This window comes from Emydura macquarii, unplaced genomic scaffold (genome assembly GCF_026122565.2).
Source record: "Emydura macquarii macquarii isolate MOO-44397 ecotype Brisbane River unplaced genomic scaffold, CSIRO-AGI_Emac_v2 contig_3328, whole genome shotgun sequence".
NCBI lineage: Eukaryota > Metazoa > Chordata > Testudines > Chelidae > Emydura > Emydura macquarii.
Window position 1 is genome coordinate 2,858,026 of NW_027133465.1, and position 20,585 is coordinate 2,878,610.

At 41.0% G+C, this 20,585-nt stretch overlaps 1 protein-coding gene across 5 annotated transcripts in view; it reads left to right on the forward strand.

Annotated features, from left to right (window-relative positions):
• INTS4 (integrator complex subunit 4) overlaps positions 1-20,585 on the forward strand; it is a 45,721-nt gene that overhangs the window by 19,316 nt on the left and 5,820 nt on the right. For 2 of the 5 annotated variants that reach the window (XM_067533240.1, XM_067533243.1), the window contains exons 14-21: positions 1,477-1,610; positions 2,607-2,764; positions 6,566-6,659; positions 9,723-9,803; positions 14,517-14,647; positions 15,863-15,922; positions 19,493-19,652; positions 19,917-20,060. In XM_067533240.1, coding sequence (XP_067389341.1) covers positions 1,477-1,610; positions 2,607-2,764; positions 6,566-6,659; positions 9,723-9,803; positions 14,517-14,647; positions 15,863-15,922; positions 19,493-19,652; positions 19,917-20,060 — 962 coding nt within the window. Of the gene's footprint in view, positions 1-1,476; positions 1,611-2,606; positions 2,765-6,565; positions 6,660-9,722; positions 9,804-14,516; positions 14,648-15,862; positions 15,923-19,341; positions 19,653-19,916; positions 20,061-20,585 lie in introns of those variants that run through there. The other 3 variants (XR_010917166.1, XM_067533242.1, XM_067533244.1) reach the window with 3 other exon arrangements.

Sequence of the window (20,585 nt, forward strand, 5' to 3'; positions counted from 1 at the left end):
GTGTATGTGGTGTCTGATAAAAAGTCCTTGCTGACTTTGTATAATACATATTTTTCTAATAATCAAATTCTGCTGCTTCAAACTAACGTAAACTCTTACAGCAATTTCAGTATGCAGTGTTGTAGCCATATTGGTCCCAGGATATTAGAGAGACAAGGTGGATTATGAAATATCTTTTTATTGGACCAACTTCTGTTGGTGAGAGAGACAAGCTTTCGAGTTAGTTAGTTTCCTAGACCTAAAGTAGAGATCTGTGTAAGTTCGAAAGCTTGTCTCTCTCACGAACAGAAGTTGGTCCAAAAAAAGATATTACCTCAGCTATTTCAGCGTCCATTGTTCTACCCTTAGTTTTATTACCCATCCAGTGGTGGGTCAGTTTTGGAATAACTGGCTGCCTAGAACCATAAGTTTATATGCCAGCAGGATCAAATTAGTCCTTTATCCCTCTGAGGTGAATAAACTAGGTACCTTGCAATGTGTTGTGTACGGGTCTGTCAGATCAGTCCTTTAAGGATCCAGGTCTGCATGAACCTTAGAGACCCATTAATCCTTTCAGTAAGCAGAGGGTTTGCCATGGAGTGTTTAACTAAAACTTCCCCTTCCACTACTGTTCTGTAGTTCTGGTTGGCTGGTGTCTTTCATCCCAGAGGTGGCTAAATTATATTGGAGCTATACGTTTATAGTTTGTGGGGCACTTGGTTTCTCTCACAAATTTGCAATAAGTTAAATGTTTGCATTGGAACATCTAAAACACTGTATGTGCTAAGGGTTATTGTCATAATCATCATCCTTGACAATGGAAGATGCTATAGAAATATAAAATGCTGTTTTTCTTCTGTTCATTTTCTTCACTTTTCATCTCTGTAATTGCAGCCACCATTTTGTTTAAAATACCTGAGAACAGTTAGACTGGAACTACTCTCTCCCCCTCTACTTATGTGAAGTATAGTTTCTGTCTCGTGCACCATTGACCAAAGCTTCCTGAGCAAATATAACTAGAATAAATCGCTTTTAGAAATTGAAGAGTCTGAATTGAATGCAAGGAGGGATTTATGCCTAACCAGATGGCTAATTGAATAATTTATTGAATACATTTGTCCTTTTGAGTAAAGGCTTGGTGAAAGTTGGTTGAAGAGGACTCCCTTTGAGTTAAATGGTTTCTCTTACTTCCAGTCCAAAGTATGCTAGTTTACACAATCTTCTTCACATTACTTCTTAACCATAACTGGTTGATGCTGGTGATGTCCTTGCACCAGTCTGTCAGTGGAGCCTACTGTAACATAGCACCTTTGTACTGTATGTTTTTACGTGGGCAAAAATCTGTTTTGGTTTGTTTTGCTCAGCATCCTTCTTCTGCTATACAGAACTTTATATATAATCTCCAACAAAGGACATATTCGTTGTTTCTTTAACTTGCCACGCATGACGAATCTAGAAATGATGATGTGTTTTTCCCTTAACATCGCACTTCAACAGATATTGCTGTTCTGGTTCTCATTTTTAATGCTGCTAAAACTTGCCCAACAATGCCAGCACTGTTCTCGGATCATACCTTCAGACACTACGCCTATCTTCGTGACAGTCTCTCTCATCTTGTCCCTCCATTGAGAGTAAGTTGAGCCTCTCTGGTTTGTGCTTTGGTGTTTGGGTAACCAATCATTCACAGCAACCCAGAGAATATTTTGTGGGAACATTGTTCACTTGCTAGTGGTATAACTTTTTGTTTTCAGAAGATTCTTTCCTAAACCATTTGCTTTCTTCAGTGGGCTGAATGCTGCTGTATTTGTGAAGTGTGTGGGGGTGAAATATTAACTCATTACAGTATGGATGTTGTAATATTTTGGGGTGTCTGAGAGCAGGGCCCAAGCATAATTTTTTTGGGCCTAGTATAAACTTTTAACACAGGCCCCTCCCGTAATGGGGGTAATGTGGGTTGCAGCCTGGGCTGGGCCCCCCAGGGCCTCCAGGCCCCGGTAAGGTGTACCCTTCCTCCCACCCCCCCATGTGGGGGCCCAGTCTGAGAGAACAATCAACTTATTTTTCCATATAAAAGAGAAGCAGTGTAGTCTACTGGATAGAAAAGGTGTCTAGGAGGCAGGACTCCTGAGTTCTTTTCACAGCTCTAGGTGAAATTCACCCTTTGCAGAAGACCTGCAACAAGGCCCATGCTTGACTTCAGGCCTGCGTAAGCCCTGTACTCATGGGTAGGATTGCCTCTTGATGCTGCTTGCCCCCCTGCACCATAAGCCTAGTGTGTGCCGCCTTCGTAGGGGAGAATTTCACCATGTGTGATCTTGGCAAAGTCACTTTAACCTCACTATGCTTCACTATCCCTGTTTTATAGACGGGGGAAATGTCTGCCACTTGGGGGTTGAACTTTAATTGTATAGTGCATTGGGAGGAGTCTCTAGAACTGCAAAGTGTTGTGTAATGAAGATGTGAAACTGGAGGCTTTGGTGCAAATTCTGAAATAGAGAAATATGTTGTAGTTGTCTTTGTAGAATTCTTGTTAAATAGTGACTCTCAAAATTGTGATCAAGTGAATTTTGTCGTCTGGATTTAGCTTTTTTGTTTGTTTTTTTTGTTGTTGTTTTCCTTTTGCTCAGTTGCCAGGTAGAAAACTAGTATCCTCCCCTGTTTCCCCCAGTGTTACCCCTCATGAAGATCCTTCCCAACAGTTCCTGCAACAGAGTCTTGAGAGAGTTTACAGCCTTCAGCACCTAGACCCACAGAGCACACAGGAGCTGCTTGAATTCACCATTCGGTGAGGCTGTGTACTTTTAAGCGCTTTGAGATCTAGTGATGAAAATAAGAGCTAAGTATTATTATTAATCCTTGTCAGAATAATTGTTACAATTCCCAGCTCTCTGAAATGTCCAGTGTGGTTCCAGATGTTGTTTCATTTCCCAGTTTGGGCTCTTAGACTGAACCTTCTTCTAAGGAGAATGTTGTGAACAAGATTAGGTACATATGGAGTGAAATGGGTGGTCCCAGACCTATTTCTTCTCTGTTGCAATTGACACCTTTGACAGTCTCAACAGGGGCCATAGCTTTAGCAGGCATGGAGAGTGAACTATCATGTGTTCAGAGAGGAGCCCCCTCCAGGACAGCGTAACTTTGAGGAAAATTGTACTTCACAGGATAGGTACAGCACAGGCAGGGGATAAATAAGACTTCAGTCTCTAGGCCTATCAAGAATATCCAGAGGTTTTCTGCTCAGTGGATCACTCATTTTTGACCCTGTAATCCACACACCTGTCCTTTTTTTTTGTACAGTTTTTGTTCCCTGTACCAGTGGTTCTCAACCAGGGCTACGTATACACTTGGGGATACACAGAAGTCTTCCAGGGGGTACATCAACTCTTCGAGATATTTGCCTAGATTTACAACAGGCTACATAAAAAGCACTAGCGAAATCAGTACAAACTAAAGTTTCATACAGACAGTGACTTGTTTGTACTGCTCTCTATACTATACACTGAAATGTCAGTACAATATTTATATTCCGATTGATTTATTTTAGAATTACATGGTAAAAATGAGAAAGTAAGTAATTTTTCAGTAATAATGTGCTGTAAGACTTGTATTTTTATGTCTGATTGTGTAAGCAAGTAGTTTTTAAGGGAGGTGAAACTTGGGAGTAGGCAAGACAAATCAGACTCCTGAAAGGGGAACAGTAGTCTGGAAAGGTTGAGAGTCACTGCCCTGTACTCTACTGGTTTCTGAGTTCTGTGGCCCCCTCACTTACTGGAGGGTATAAACTTCCACTGCTTGGTGGGTTCTATTCACCAGTCCCAGTCATCAAATAGTTTGGTTCTTTTCATCAATACTAAATTCACAAGAGAGATTTTCCTCAAGTAGGCAATATTATTATGCACCACAGTCTGCCTTGGCATAGATAAGGATTAAGTATGGCTTGGAAATAATAGATTTTATGCTGTCTTCTCCATTTCCAATCCATCTACAGATTGATTGATTTGCACAAACAGAAGATTTGGAAATAATTTTTTTCCATATGCCTTGTCTCCTGGGCAGGAAAAGGATCCTTAGTTGAGAGGCAGGAAAGTACTATACAATTGAATGAAAAAGATCTCAAATGTGGCTGCAGAATTCCATGCAGGTGTATTTTCTCTCCCAACTTGTCTTTGCTGTACTTGTAGCCATAAATCACCTTTACAGCTACCTATCGTAAGGAATAAACAATGTAGTCATCATTTAAAACATGAGTATGAAAGGTGGATGATGCGTTTCTGGTCCCCAGCTGATCAGAAGCAACTGCACACAGAATAAAAATTGTCTTGGGAACTATTTAGTTTAGGAACTAAATGTTGTTGCTGTATGCAGGTGATTTCTTAGCAGAATATCTGAAATCTCTGCAGCACAATACAGCTATGGAGATCTCATAAGAGCTGTGAATGCTTCCCTAAACTGGCAACAAGACGCACTTCTGGTGTGTGTATGTGGCAGAGGGCCACATATGCAGCTTGTGCAAAGAGACAGCTTAATCAGGAGACAGCACAGCTGTGCATTGGGAATTAATGTAAATTATCTCCATATCTGCCTTTCTGCTGCGACTACAGGCAGTACCACAGCCTAAGGATTGTACTAAACTCCTTGCCCTTTGGTTTTTTTGGGAGGAGGAAGGGACTTTGTGCTTTTTAAAAATATTGAAACAAATTTGTTTTGTTGTTGGGTGTTTTGGGATGGACAAGAGGCTGCTGCCTTGACTGTTGGGTGGGGAGCGGTGGAAAGAGTTCATAGCTGTAGGCTTCCTCTTTCCTTGCAATTACTGTTAGCTGGGGAAGTAATTTTCCTTTCAGCCCAGTGAGGTGGTGTTCCCTAGTGGTTGGAGCACATGACTCGGTGGAGGTGTCAATTTTTTTAGCCAGTCAGTTGCCATCTCTGATATCTGTACCTCAGTTTCTCTGTCCGTACAGTGGGGATCATGCTTACCTTGCATGGTAATGTGGAGGTTTAATTCATGTTTATATAGAAATAAGCAATGAATTGTCAACCACAGAAATTTTGAAGATGGAATCTTCTAGTTATTTGGCTGACTACGAGCCAGCAAAGAGCTCCCTCCCCACCCATTAGGATGTTGGGGACACATTGAGCATGACATGGTGACTGGACTGCAGTTCTTCTCCTTTTACCCCTCACTTACCAAGGAGAAGGGTGGATGTGACTGACTCTGTAAACCCCAAATTGGCTGTATTGCAGTTGCAGCTAAGGAAGAAGCTGTCCCTCTGATTGGGAAGTAGCTTCTTTGGGTACAAAGACTGAAATTCCCTCAGATCCTTTGCAGGCTGATGGCTGTTGAGGCAAATTTCAGGTTCAGCAGGGCATTAATCTGGGAACTACTTCAGAAATAACAGGAGCAGCACAGCTAAAATATGAGAGATGAAGCCTTCTCGGAGTCAAATAAGTTTGTAGTCTTTTTTCTGTAACATACCTACAGCAGGGGGATGCAAGAAACCAACACGTGATTTGAAAAAAAAAACTGGAAAGACTAAATTACAAAGCAAAATGCAGAATGAAAAATGAGAAGGTGAACTCTGCATTTTGTATCTCTGATTTCTACAGAACTAAAGATAAGGTTTCTTTTTTAATAGAAACCCAGATTTTGTTTAAAATTCCACAAAAGTTGGAGTAATAAAACTCTGCATATTCAATCAGAGCTTGTCTACACAAACATTGAGTTCATGGTAAGCTGAGGTGTGAATCTGCCACACACTAAGTGTCCCTGAGGATCCTGCTGACGCATGCTAAAAGTTCATCAGTGTGCTTTGATCTGTTCCAGTTTGAAACAAGAGTAGATTAAAGTGCACTAATGAACTGTTAGTGCATATTAGCAGTGTCCACATTGACATTTAGTGCATTTCAGGCTTGAATGGGGTAGATTCACATCCCAGCTTATCTCAAACAAAATGTGTTGTAGATGTGCCCTTAGTTTGCTTGTCAGCATAAACTGGGTGGTGGGTGTAGCTGACTTGCTCTGTTGATATCTGAACAATTATGTATTCAGTGTTGCGTTATGTAACCAGCTCTTGTAAACTATACAGCAGACTTATAAAATAAATTGTATTTCAGAAATGTAGCTATGTTTCAAATATAATTGGCTATATGAATCCAATATGTCCCAAGCTATCCCTTTTAGCTAGCGTAAGAAGAGAGATTTCCCAGCAGTTTAATGCAAATTGGTAGTTTGCTGCTCTGCGAACATCTGGAGTGTTTGTGTTAAATCTAAAGCCACTATGCTGTGTGGTTCCTGTAGGGATGCAGAATAATGCAGGGTGACAGACTAACTGCTGCTCATGTCAGCCTAGAGGAAGGGGAGAGAAGCTAGCAAGTCCCCATGTGTAGGCTGCTCTGCTGTGCATGATTTGCTGCTGCTCATAGGATTTGTTATAGGGCTGTGTAGAGGTAAAATATAGGAATAGGTAACTTCACCATTGCCACTGCTGCAGGATTCAGATTGTGTTAAAACTTACTCTCTCTTTTTAACAATGCTTTATGGTGGTGGTGTTATGCATCTGAATTTTGCATTTTTCCTTCTTTGCTCCAGTGACCTTCAGAGGCTTGGAGAACTTCAGTCAGAACTTGCAGGAGTGGCAGACTTCTCTGCAACTTACCTTCGGTGTCAGCTGCTTCTCATCAAGGTTAGGCTTCATCTGTGTTCCTAAGTCTTGGAATCATGTAACTGGCTATGTGTGTTTCCCAAAATCTTGCACTGACCATATTTCACGTGTGCTAGTGAGTCTAACCACTTGTGAAGTCTGCTTTAGGAAATGTGAAATCGTGGATCCAGTGATGCTCTGAGCACAGGACTGGAAGTCAAGGATCTTGAGTTTGTAGTGTGATCCTATAATGGTTGCCAGATTGGGACTCGTTTAATGAGGGGGGCGGGTACTACGATTCATGTCCCAGAATTGGACACAACAGAATCAAAACTGACAAGTTCAATATCTTGTAGGGAACCCCAGGGTGTAGGGGAAGGGTACTCTCACACAGAGAACAAAGCACAACCTTAACCACCTTTATTAATACAATTAGTAGAGACAAGAAAGCTCCAGATCACATAAGCAAATAGCAATAATAGAGTATTAGAGAGATCTTAAATGTTATCCCTTGCATAGCATATACTCACACCACTTTCTTGGAGATCTGGTGGTAAGAAATGAAGGACCACCCCTGTTTCTGCCATGCCAAATTGGTCCAATGGTCCAGATCCCCAGTGTTTCCCAGAAGAGAGATTATAGCACTAAAATATTGACGCATGGAGGGTTAGCTCCCTTCTTCATGTGGGTTCTTGCTTATATTGGGCCTGGGAGTCACCATGAATATTTATACAAGCTGCCTCTGTCCATATCCAACTTCCCCATAATATTGGGGTGCCTTTACCTGGTAGGCTAGCATATTAATCCCTGTTTGCTCATTACCATATTGCTAAAGCAAGTTTTTGATTAAATATCTGCCAACATCCTATCCTAAAATATCCAAGCTTAGTATCAGTTCAATTATTCCTGTGGTTGCCTAGTTTCATTTTATGTCAACTTTTCTCTTAAGCAAGTTATTTCCAGTTCCCCAAAATCTAGAGTGACTGTTGAGCCACTTTATGTATGCTGAAGGTCATAGGCCTATGATACTTCACTTATACTAATTTGCTTAAGACAGTGTTTAACAGGATGCAGGCATACAGGATCCTTATGGCACCGCTAAGTGAAAACAAGGCTAAGCTGGCTCCAAGAACTACAGTTTATAGCCCAGCTCTGACTCTGCTTCCCTTCTGTGTCCAAGGGCACATCAATTAGGGCTTGTTTACACTGTGATTTCAGCCACCGATGTGGCTCCACTGGTATAAACCCTTTGCATGGACATAGTTTACACCGGCACAGTGCAAACTGTGCATGCATCAGGGTAAACCCTGTCTTTGCTAGGGGTTTGAACAGTGCTGCTATACAGGCTTGAAATCCCAGTGGAGACAAGATCATCGATTCTTTGCTGACGATGGTCATTGATAATGGTTCTTGCTGAACTGGTGCTGAAAGTGGTTTGACTGCTGATGGAACAAAACTGTTTTCAGTACTACGAAGAAAAGATTCTTAAGACTTGGGCAGAGTCTCAGTTATGTTCTCTATTACCATATTGAAAACAGTTCCGTCCGTTTTACAACAGCAGGTAAACTGTTTTTATCCACTAGGACAACCATTGTCAGCAAAAGGTCAGTTTCTTAACATAAACCAGAACTTAAATTCTTTGCCTACTTTCTTTATCTGTAAAACAGGAATAATACTTACCTGGCTTCCAGGGATGTTGTGAAGATTAAATTAATGTTTGTATGTGCGTTGAAGATGCACTATATAAGTGCAAAGCATAAATGATTTGCAAATGATTCTCTTCTAGAAAAATTACTGTATTGCCTAGTAAAATAGAGGATGGTTATGAAAATGGGGGGAAAAAAATCATTCTTTGTTCTATGTGAAATTGCCAGTTAGGTTCTCTTAATGTTAGGCCAGGCAAATCTTCAAGTAAATTTGCAACCCAAGGAAGTTATTACAGATAAGCAGATACAGCTCGATACACTAGTCAATAGCTGGGCCAGCAGAGAATCAGGGCTTGGGATTCTCCTTGACAGTTCCTTTCCTCTAGGTGGGGGATTGGAATGAACCTATTTACATGGGACAAGGAGATATGCTACCTTGTCCTTTTGGCAAAAATAAGTTTTTGTTCTTTTTGTAGGAGGTGGGTGGACTGTAGCTGAAGGTTGGCTCAGGTGAGGGAAATGCTCATGTCTAGATGAGAAGATCCATTGCAAGGCAACATGGAAAAGGCAACGATCTGCATGAAATCATGAGTAGTTTAGAATATCTGGAAAGACCATACAATTTAAAAGCCTAAACAGATTGGAAAGTGAGACCCTTCCAGTGCCAACTCAGCTCCTTTCGTTAGACAATTAACACTCCACTAAAGTATTTTCTGAGACAGAATAGAAGCATTTAGCAGCAAATCCTGCCCCTTCCCAATCTTTCTGGGATCCAGGGGTCTCAGACATAGCAGAACTGAAGCTGTTCCCTTATGCTTGGGGCTGGTGGGTCAAGATTTTAAGAGCCTGTCCAGATAGCAGACACTCTGCATGTTCTGAATCTTGGCTCCTTGGATGTTCCTGTGCAGTCATATGGAAGGGAAGAAGGGTTGGGAGAAGTGAGGGTGGGTTGGGGCAGTGGATCTTCCTTGCTGATTCTGTCACAAATCATCAGAAAACAGTAGATACTTTGGTGCCAGCATCCGTAGCGGTGATTATCAAGTAGTCTCAGTAACTCACTAAATCTTCTCCATTGTCTTTTGGTGGGGATGAAGCTGCCTACAAGGGTGTCCTGGAATATTACTGGGGCCATGAGCTTCTGAGAACAGGCTGTTGTGGTTGCCTGAAACCTGAGGAGGTCCTGATCTTGGCCTGAGAAAGTGGTGATCAACCAGGATAGGGGAGGGTTTCTCACTCATATTTTTAAAGGCTCTGTGGCATCAGGCCAATACATTCTCCAGGAATGAAGAAAGTGCCAATGCTGCCTTTTGACCAGCAAGGAGGGATTGTCGGGGGGAGACAAAGCAATCCCTGTTCCTGTGTAGTTCCCTAGGCCTACTAGCACAGGGATATAACTTTGTTTTCACTCTTAAATTATTGTATTGGACATTTATCCATAGTTCATGGGTTTCTTTTATAGGCCCTCCAGGAAAAACTGTGGAATGTGGCAGCTCCTCTCTACCTGAAGCAGAATGCTTTGGCATCAGCTGCTGCAAAACAGGTGAGTTTGTAGGAGCCATGTCTTGATGGAGGCAAGTCCCCTGGGCGAGGACTTTCCCTTGTGTGTTTTGATCCCTCCGACTATTGAAGTAAAACAGATTATTTTAGTGATCCTGGATTCCAAAAGCAACGTGAATTGTGTGTGAGATGTGGGATGAATGCAAGGTTGATGACTTGTATGTCATTCCATATATACCAAAGATACTCAGAATCGCTTGGATGCTGTTTTTGTTTTGTTTTGTTTTTAAAAAGAGAAAATTACACATGCAGCAGATAATCGGGTGAGATCTTAATTCAAAGTCAACCGTCTGATTGAAGATATGATTATATAGAACTCCACCTTCAACACACTTGTTGGAAACTAAAAGCTTTCTGTGTTATCTTCAGAAGATGATCTGTCTAGGCTGATCTTGTTGCAGTTAAATCTGAGACTAACTGTACTCTGATAGTGGCTCACAAGATCAGCTGTGCTGACGTCCCCATAGAATCACAGAATTATAGAGCTGGAAGGGACCTTGAGAGATCCTCAGAGCCTGCCCCTTTGCCTTAGGCATGACCAAATAAAGCTAGACCATCCCTGCCAGGTGTTTGTCTGACCTGTTCTTAAAAATCTCCAATGACGGATTCCACAAGCTCTCTTGGAGCCCTGTTCCAGTGCTTAACTACCCTTACAGTTGGAACGATTTTCCTAATACTTAGCCTGAATTTCCCTGGCTGCAGATTAGGCCGATTACTACTTGTCCTTACATTCAGAGGACATGGAGAACAATTGATCACTGTCCTTTTTGTAAAAGCCCTAACACATAGTTGAAGACTATTATCAGATCCCCCCTCAGTCTTTTCTCAAGACTAAGCATGCCCCGTTTTTTAACCATTCCTTATGTAGATCAGGTTTTTTTAAACCTTTAATAATTTTTGTTGCTCTCCTCTGGACTTCCTGTAGTTTGTCCACATCTTTCCTGAAGTGTGGTGCCTAGAACTGGATACTGTGCTCTAGCTGAGGCCTCACCACTGGCAAGTAGAGCAGCACAATTACCTGCCGTGTCTTACATATGACACTCCTGTTAATGCACCCCAGAATATTAGCCTTTTTCTCAACTGTATCACATTGTTGACTCGTATTCAGTTTGGGATCCACTATAACCACAAGATCTCTTTCAGCAATGCTACCAGCTAGCCAGTTATTCTCCATTTTGTAGTTGTGCATTTGATATTTTCCTTCCTAGGCGAAGTACTTTGCCTTTATCTTTATTGATTTTCATCTTGTTGATTTCAGACCAGTTCTACAATTTATCAAGGTCATTTTGAATTCTAATTCTGTCCTCCCAAGTGTCTGCAACTCCTCCCCATTTGGTGTTATCCACTAATTTTATAAACGTATTGTCCATCGTCGAAGTCATTAATGAAAATATTGAACAAATAGTACCAGACCTATGACTGACCCCTCTGAAACCCCATTAGATATGTCCTCCCAGTTTGTCAGTGAATCATTGTTAATTACTCTTTGAGTATAGTTTTTCAACCAGTTGTGCACCTTATAGTAATTTCATCTAGACCATATTTCCATAGTTTGCCTATGAGATTGTCATGTGGGACTGTGTCAAAGGTCTTATTAAAATCAAGATATATTATGCCTACAGCTTTCCCCCCATCCACTAGGCCAATAAATCTTTCAAAGAAGAAAAGTAGGTTGGGTTGGCATGATTGGTTCTTGGAAAATTCATGTTGGCTATTACTATAACCCTATTATCACCTAGGTGCTTATAAATGGATTGTTTCATAATTTGTTCTAGTATCTTTCCTGATATTGAAGTTAGTCTGGCTGGTCCATAATTCCCCAGGTCCTCTTTCTTCCACTTTTTAAGGATATACATACTATGGATTGCCCTTCAGTCTTCTGGGACCTCTCCTGTCCTCTATGAGTTCTTGCAGATAATTGCTAATGGCTCAGAGATTGCTTCAGTGAGTTCCTAGTGTGCTCTTCGATGCATTTCATCAGGCCTTGCCGACTTGAATACACTTAACCTGTTCTTTCCCTGTTTTGATTGGTGTTCCTTCTTCCTTGTTAATATTAATTGTGTTAATTATCTGGTCACCATTAACCTTTTTAGTGAAGACTGAAGTAAAATAGGCATCAAATTCCTCAGCCTTCTTGATGTTGTCCATTTTAGCTCTCCTTCTCTGCTAAGTAGTAGACTTGTGCTTTCCTATGTTTTTCTTGTGCTCCTAATGTGTTTATAGAACCTCTTCTTATTGCCTTTTATGTACCTTGCTAGATATAACTCGTTTTGTACCTTCTCCTTTTCTGGTTTTGTCCCTACATGCTTGTGCTATTCTTTTGTACCCATCCGTAGCAGTTCATTCATATTTCTGCTTTTTGTAGGGTTCCTTTTTGATTGTCAGGTCATTAAAGAGCTCCTGATGGAGCCATATTGGCCTCAGATAAAAAAAATAATAATTTTCCTTTGCATTGGCATAGTTTGCTGTTGTGCCTTTAAAATAGTCTCCTTTCAGAAACTATCAGCTTTCCTGAACTCCCTTTTCCCTCAGGCTGCGTCAACACTATGCACCACTGGCAACGGCATGCAATGTCCATGTAGCTACATGCTGTAGTGAAAACCACATTGCAGTGTGTAGCTACATGTGTCAGTGAAAGGCTCTGGCAGAGGGGAGGGCGTGGGGAAAGGTGAGCTGCCTGATGCTTCCTCTCTGCCAGACCCTTTCCCCATTGCCAGTCTTCCTGTGGCAGGGAAAGACTCCAGCAATGGGGAGGCAATGGGACAATATATTGCTAAAAATAGCGGTGTAGATGTGGGAGGCATGGCTTGGGCTTGTAGAGAATCATGTAAGGTATGTTCTCAAGTATATACCCACACCCTTCTGGCATGTCTGCTTTACCTGCCTAAGCCATGCCTCACTGTTTACACTCCTGTTTATACCTGTCCTAGAGGGTCTATATGGGTAGGTACACTATCCACTGCAAAAAGAAGCGTGCATTGTAGACGCATCCTTGGATTTTTCTTCTCATACCGGTTCTGTGAGTTCTAGTCTGCTTTTTTTGAAGTGCATTGTTCTTATTCTGCTGCCCTCAATTCTTCCTTTTCTTAGAAACATGAGATCTATCATTTAATGATGACTTTCACCCAAATTGCCTTTAACCTTTAGATTCACAACCAATACATCCCTATTAGTCAGAATCAAGTCTAAAATGTCATAAAATATCTAAAAAGTCATATCTTTGACCATCTCTGAATATCAAGTGCTGGCAGCTGATCTCATTAGCTGTGCTTTAAATGACTGTGTTGGAATGGTGAAAGCCAAGAATTTATCATCCATTTCATGACGGTTTGTAACATGGGTGTAGAAGTCGACTAGATGTTGTTTGTGAGCTGGACCCCAGATATAAAAGCTGTCTGGTTTTAGTTCAGAGTAGAGGTGGGACTGAACTTATACTCTGAACTTGGGCACAAATCACAAAGTGGGGTTTTGGATCTAAGCTTTTCCCATGTTCAATTTTGATTAAAACCCATGATACTGCTACTCTGAAAATGACAGAGAGTATGCACAAAAAAGCCAGAACTGAAGAATCCAAATAAAAGTAGCAGAGAAAGAGAGCTATTCAGCAACCTGAAAACAAACCTAGGCTGGAAACAAGTGTTGAGAAAAGATATTGACTATTTGACTCTCCAGTGAATTAAAATGTAGTTGAGAGACAGCTATGCCTGTCTGTGAGAGCCCACTGTGCTGTAAACAGCTATCTCCAGAAACTGGTGGAAACCAAAGTCTGTGAGGCTTATAAACCTTTCTCTAATTGCAATACCTTTGCTGGGAGCTCTGCTCAGCAGTACACAGACCCCCTCAAAGAGGCTGTGTGTTTTGATTGCACTTACAGATCGCTTCCAGCAAATGAAAGAAGAAGGGCAACCTTTCTTGTAGTGTAACATGGCAGGACTTGAGTTCAGTATGAAGTGCTAATTGCAGAGAAGTTAGTAACCTTCTTTAATAATCTAAGCACGTCTCTTATTTGAGCACATTTTATATGTGGTAGTATAAACAAATAATGTAATATGGCAAATGGGGTAATTTGTTGCCTAAATTTTGAAGTATATCTTCCAGAATGATGTGCCTTTTGTAGCTGAAGCTTGAAGTGGAACGTGGAGCATTCCAGACTGTAAAATTGATTACAAGAGGGTTTGGCACTTAAAAAAAAAAAAAGTCAAAATCCAGACAAACTGAAATTGCCCATTTAGATCTTAAATGGGGCTGCTGTTTTCTACTTATCTCTTGGTCCTTGGGGCTGCTGTTTTCTGCTTATCTCTTGTGCTACCTACTGTGTCAGGTGAATTATATTACAAGAGTGTTTTGGTGCCCATTCACCAAGCTTACCATGTGGGTGGATGAGACAGGATGCAGAGAGAGATGATGTCAGGAAAGAGGGAGTGATGGATATACAGCACATACATAACTCCCATGAAGATCCTTGTTTTTGCAAGGTTCCATGCACTGTATTTTTTAAAATTTATTTAGGGCTAGATTCTAATGCCCCCTTACACATGTTGGGTTCTAGTACTTTATTCCATGAATAGTTCAACTGAAATGATGAGTCTGAGTTTCTGTTCAGCAGGAGGAAAGGTATCTGACTCTGGCGACTCCGTTCGCATAGCAGCTGAACAAAATCTGACACAGTTAAACCACGTCTTGTTTTATATTGTAGATTATGGAAGAAACTTACAAAATGGAGTTTATGTACAGTGGAGTGGAAAATAGACAAGTGGTCATTATTCACCACATGAGACTGCAAGCCAAAGCGTTACAGCTTATAGTGACTGCACGTACTACTAGAGGGTAAGAATTACCTGGAGGTGAGGCTTCTTGAATGGTTAACTGCAAAACACCAGTTTTCTCAAGCTTGATTGCAAATGACAAAGGTAACTTACATGTGCAATACATAATGACATGCAAATAACAGGTCATTAAAAGACTGCATATTGGGAATAAACTGGTTTCTTCGTTTATCTTCAAAGCACCTGTTGAGCTACACAGTGTAAAGTCAGTCAAGTTACGAAATTGCTAGGAGTGTACAAACCATTTAGGTTTTTTCCTCTGATGCAAGGATATGAAATAATTAATGTAGGACATCATTCATCTTAGATCTGAAAATTGGAGTTTATATAAATAGGAAAATGTCACATGCATATATAAAAATACACCTATCATATTTATATTAAAGAATTCTCCTATAAGCTTGTTCATCGGTCTTTTCTGTTACAAAAGAAGAAAATGTTTTGACTGACTTATTTCTGCAGTGGATGTTTTAGGCCCTAATACTTCAAATATTTAAGCGTGTGCATAACTTTGATCACATGATTATTCAAGTGAGTAAAGTTACACACAAGTTTAAGTGTTTGCAGAATCGGAGCCTTATGTTACGTATGCATTGGAGCTGGAAGGTGTAATTTTGATGAGACATACCTGCATTAACTTTGATCAAATTATTGCATTAAAAATGGAAGTGTAGCTGTGGTGGCAGGAGGGACTAGACATCTCAAGATGCTAGGTATGTCCAAGGTGCTAGGTACGTACTTGGGCAGCTAGACCCTCTTGCTGTTCATGCTGCCAGAGCTACATTTATATTTTGAGTGCGCTACCTCAGTCAAAACTAGTGTGGATCTGTCTCTTCAAGCTGAAATGTACATCTTCCAGCCCCAGTGTAGACATACCCTTAGTTTGTCATGGTCAGAGCACAATATTAGGAGCCTCGATACTTGGCTTTTATTTCCATCTGTAACACAGGGTTTCGTTGGGAAGTCACTTAACCTATTTGTTTCTCAGTTTCCAGTCTTTCAATGAGAAGTTAATACTTTCTTCACAGAAAAATCTGTTTAAATGCAGATTTATTTTATGAAACTATCATGTTGGCCTCTCATCTATAAGATTTTGCATTTTCCATGAGCACACAATGTTCCAAAATCTGTAGATACCTTTATATGCTGGTAGGACTATAGCCAGTTTTTTAATTGGGGGGAGAAAAATAAAAGAAACCTTTTATCTTCATTTCAGAGTGGAACCCCTTTTTGGAATGTGTGAAAATTTTTTACAGGAAGTTGATTCTTTTCAGAGGTGAGTGTCCCATTGTTCTTTTCCTTTCTATTTATTAAAAAAAAAAAAAAAAAAATCTAAAGAACATTGATACAAAATCGTTTCTCAAGAAAGCTGAAAATAAACATATAATTAATAATTTTGAATAGGATGTGTCAAATCAATCTTAAGCTTTTAAGATATATGTAATTCTAAAAAATAAAATCTAAAGTTGCACAGTATAGTAAAATTCTGCTCTCGATCTACAAAGTGGGCTTTATCGTTGATATGTGGCTTTCTTAAATTATTATCCTTTAGTAAATATAGATTTAGTGCTGCAAAAACCAGTACGTCATGTACTCTGTTGATTTGTTGCAAAACTGTATTTAAAGAAGAGAAGTAATCTTTTAAATACAGGGGGTTTTCCTCTGAAACAAACCATTTCAGCTCTGCTCACAAAGATCTACATCACATTCAGCATAACTATTGCCACCAGAGAGATCTGTGCATACCTACTGAAATCAGTTGTATCACTGGCGTTGAATTGGGGTCTTATTAAAATATAACCAGTAGAGAATCACTGGGCGGGTTTGAAAGCAGAATCCCCCTCCCCCCCCACCTCCCATTTTCTTTAATGAATGTGCCATGTGGATTACTAAAAAGTTTCTTATGGCCTGTAGCAAGTGCTCCAATATTATAAGCATCTCATATTAGTAGCTAACAGATTTAAAAATCTTCTGCAGTTTTTGGCTTCTAATAGGCTGACAGTTTCTCTCTCCCCTTTTTAATGTGGCTATCACTGTGATATCTGTGATTGTCCACATACATTCCACTTCCAGTGTCTGTGCCAGATCAGATTTTTTTGGACTAGCAGTGTCCATTGGGGATATGCTTCCACCTTGGATGCCCTCGTCCACCACCCACCGAAGGGCATAAGGGGCAGAATGAGCCCAACTGACCCTCAATTCCTTTTTGCCATCCATGGCTGCAAGAAGGAACCCCTGCAATGTCCACTCCTCTGCACCCAGTGTGACTTTACTGAGTATATATAAATGGGGACGATGATGACGCTACTTTACGCTATGCTACTATGAATAAAACCCCTCTTATTAGTATTATGGACTTTCCCAGTACCACGATTTAATGCTGTGGCTGAAACCAAGCCTTCTGGGTTCAAAACATGCTCCTGTTGCTCCTTCTTCAAGACAATGCAGAAGGTCAGAGAGGCTCATCTTAACTTTTTTTCCTGGGTACTCAGCAAGTGCTGCCTCAGATATGGAGAAAGAAGGGCCTACTGGGCCGAAGCAGGCTTTCTCTGTGAGTGCTGCAGGAAGAGAAGTAGACTAAGAAAGAAGACCTGCAAGTGGAGGAGCACTTGATCCCAGGAGTGGTTTCCATTTCTTCACCAGATGAAGAAGTTAGTCCTCTATTTCCACTCAACCTGAAGGTTTCAAAACAATTCAGGAACTTGTGTATCATATGGTAGATAGGGTAGACATTCCTGTGGAAGTAGTACAGGAGAAATAGCATAAGCTTGTAGACATTCTGCTCTCCTTCATGCCTGGAAGGCTGGCCAAGCCGATTAATGTTGGACCCAGGAAAAAATAAATAAAATTATGGTAGAGCCTGGCATCTGTGGCATCTTCCTCAAAAACAGCAGATCAAATCAACACTATCAAATCCCTTCAGGTGGGCTTGAATATTTTTATGTGCACACAGTTTGTGGGACGTGGTAGTAGCAGTTGTGCATGAAAAATCCAGACAGCAGGAACCCCCAAAAATGATTCCGAGAAGGATCTGAAAAAATTAGATTGATCTTGGAGGAAAATATAATCACCATTAAGCTTGCAGATGCACTTCACAAATTACCAGATGTTCCTGTCAAAAGTAGAATTAGATTCATTGGGGTAAGATATCACAGTTTACTGAAAAACTAAATGACGTCTCTTGTAGTTGAGGGAAATTTGGTGACTCATATATCACTGCAGGCAGCGTTAGATACTTTGGATACTGCATGCTCCATGGCCACCTTCCTTTGCTATGCAATGGACTTCATGGTTACAGTTTCAAGACTACTGAAGGAGGTCCAGACACCAGCATTGGAAGGTTGTGACCTGTTCAATGCTAGAACTGATGAAGCCTTGCAGCCTCTGAAAGATTTGAGGGCCACTCTCCATTCCTTGAGACTGCATGCCAGCCCCTAGAGGAAAGCAGGTCAGGTCACAAAACTACACTAGACAAAGGCCCTCCATATATTATAATAAACAAAGATCATCAGAGCCACTGAGGAAGAAGCAGAAGGCCTCTGTTCCCATCTCAGCATCATGATTGATGCTGCTGTCAAGAGGTTACAGAGCCTTAGTTTGGAGGGATCTGTACACTTACCCCCATGCACCACCCCTTTTGGCAACTTTCTCGTTATTTTCAGGCGACCTGGAATTGAATTACCTCAGACTACTGGGTCTTAGAGATCGATGTGGGGTATTCCATTCAATACGGACCCTTCCTGCCCCCCACCTCCCTTCACCATTCCTCTTCAGACATAATTGTTACAGCAAGAAGTAGGCTCCCTTCTAAATCTCCGAGCAATGGAAAGAGTTGCCTCTGGAATTCAGAGGTGAAAGATGTTTTACTAACATTTTCTAGTCTCGAAGAAGTGGGGGGCTGTTGTCCAATGCTAGATATAAGAAGTCTCAGCAAGTTCATCTGCCATTTCAAATTGATGGTAACTGTAGCCTCCATAATCCTATCCCTGGATCCCCAAAAGTGGTTCGCTGCTCTGTACTTACAAAACACATACTTTCACATGACAATTCATCCAGCACACAGAAAATACCTGAAATTCTGAGTGGGCACTTTCCACTACCAGTTTGGAGTTCTGCTCTGTGGTCTTTCAACAACACCCAGAGTATTCATCAAGTGCTTGGCAGTCATGGTGGGTCACTTAAGGAGACACGGGGTCCAGCTATATCTGTACTTTGATGATTGGCTCATTCAAGGAAGGTCACCACAGCAGGTGATTGATTTCTTTCACTTAAACCTACATCTTTTCACCACAGTGTGTCTCAGGATCAGCAAAGAAAAGTCATCACTGTTGCTGACCAAGAGAATAGTGTGTAAGGGCAGTGCTAGATTCCATATCAGCAAAGGCTCCTCTGTGTCATGGGAGACATTCAAACCAAGGGAAGATCTCATCAGCCAGCTGCCGGCTTATTCACAAATGTCAGTAAGAATTTGCCTCAGATTCCTGGATCACTTACATCAAGCAGCATGCCAGACGCCTCTCATGCAAGGTGGTTAAAATCTGTGTATTTACCCAGCAGAGGGTGCAGGTCCCCCAAGAAGTCCCCTCGTTCAATTGATGGAAACACTCTTTCTAGGTGTGCAAAAGAGTACAGTTTTCTTCAACTCTACCTACCTTCAACTTTCTTCAAATTGTCTGTTTGTTCTGATATTTTTAGAATGTTTCCACTGTCACGACTGAGGTGATGAGAGAAAGCTGATACGTTAAGTGGTTTGACTGAGCAGCCTAGTCTCATTGAATGACTCTTTACCAAAGAAATTTTGTAATAAGCATTTGATTTTTGTTCAATATATTTTTAACAAGCACAGATGTTTTATTTCTGAGCTGCCCCATATGCAAGATAGTTTCGTGGATAAGCTGCTGGACTTAATGCCCAGACTTGTGACCTCCAAGCCTTCAGAAGCAGTGAAGATCCTGCAAACAACGCTACGACAGAGCACGTTCCTTCACCTTCCTCTCCCAGAGCAGGTCAGTAATCAGAAGAATGAAGTTCTTGGTTACAGGGTTAACTCTGTCCCGATGGAGTAGGAGGCATTTATGGCCCAGTATGCTGGCCAGTCATGAGGGGTATTTCGTCAGATATTGCACAATGACTCCAGGACTATTCCCCAAAAGTTGAGGCGCTTGAATAATTTTTAGATAGTGTCAGGAATTTTAAAAAGTTTATATCCTGTTTTCTTAGTTAGATGTTTGTCTTCTCCTCCCAACCCCCCCCTTCCCTTTTCCTCCCAGATCCAGAGAGCTACTGCAACTATTATTGAACCCGCTGGCGAGTCTGATAATCCTTTAAGGTTTACATCAGGATTAGTGGTGGCATTGGATGTCGATGCAACTCTGGAACACATGCAGGATCCTCAGAGCACAGTTAAAGTGCAGGTAACGAGCGATTCTTCCTAGAGGGAAACAAGAAAGTAAAGTCTCTGAGGAAGAGTTTGCATTTTCCCCTGATACACACCATAGTAGTAGTAGTATTTCTAAATTACAGATAATTGTGTACTTCATTAGTGGTGAGGGATTTTTTTGTGTGTAGCTTAACACAGGTATATGTTTAGAGATTGGCCTGAACCACAGAGACCAGATCTTCACTTACCCAAAGTCTGTAAGAGTTTGGTTTGAGCCTGTCTCTAACAGAGAAGGACAACAGGTATACTATGTCAGATCACAACACTCATCTGTCAGTAGCACTGTCATGCCACGCTTGTATTGCACACTCTTCAGATGGTGCTGCCTTTTGTAGTTGAAAAGCATCCTAGCACATTGTGGACATTAGCAGAAACATCTAATAAATGCCAGTAAAAAAATCTGTACATCACAGTGGGATGAATGAAATTCTCAATGATATATGAAGATATAGGTTCATTGCTCTCCTTTGAGATAATGCCATTCCTGCAGGTTAGTTAT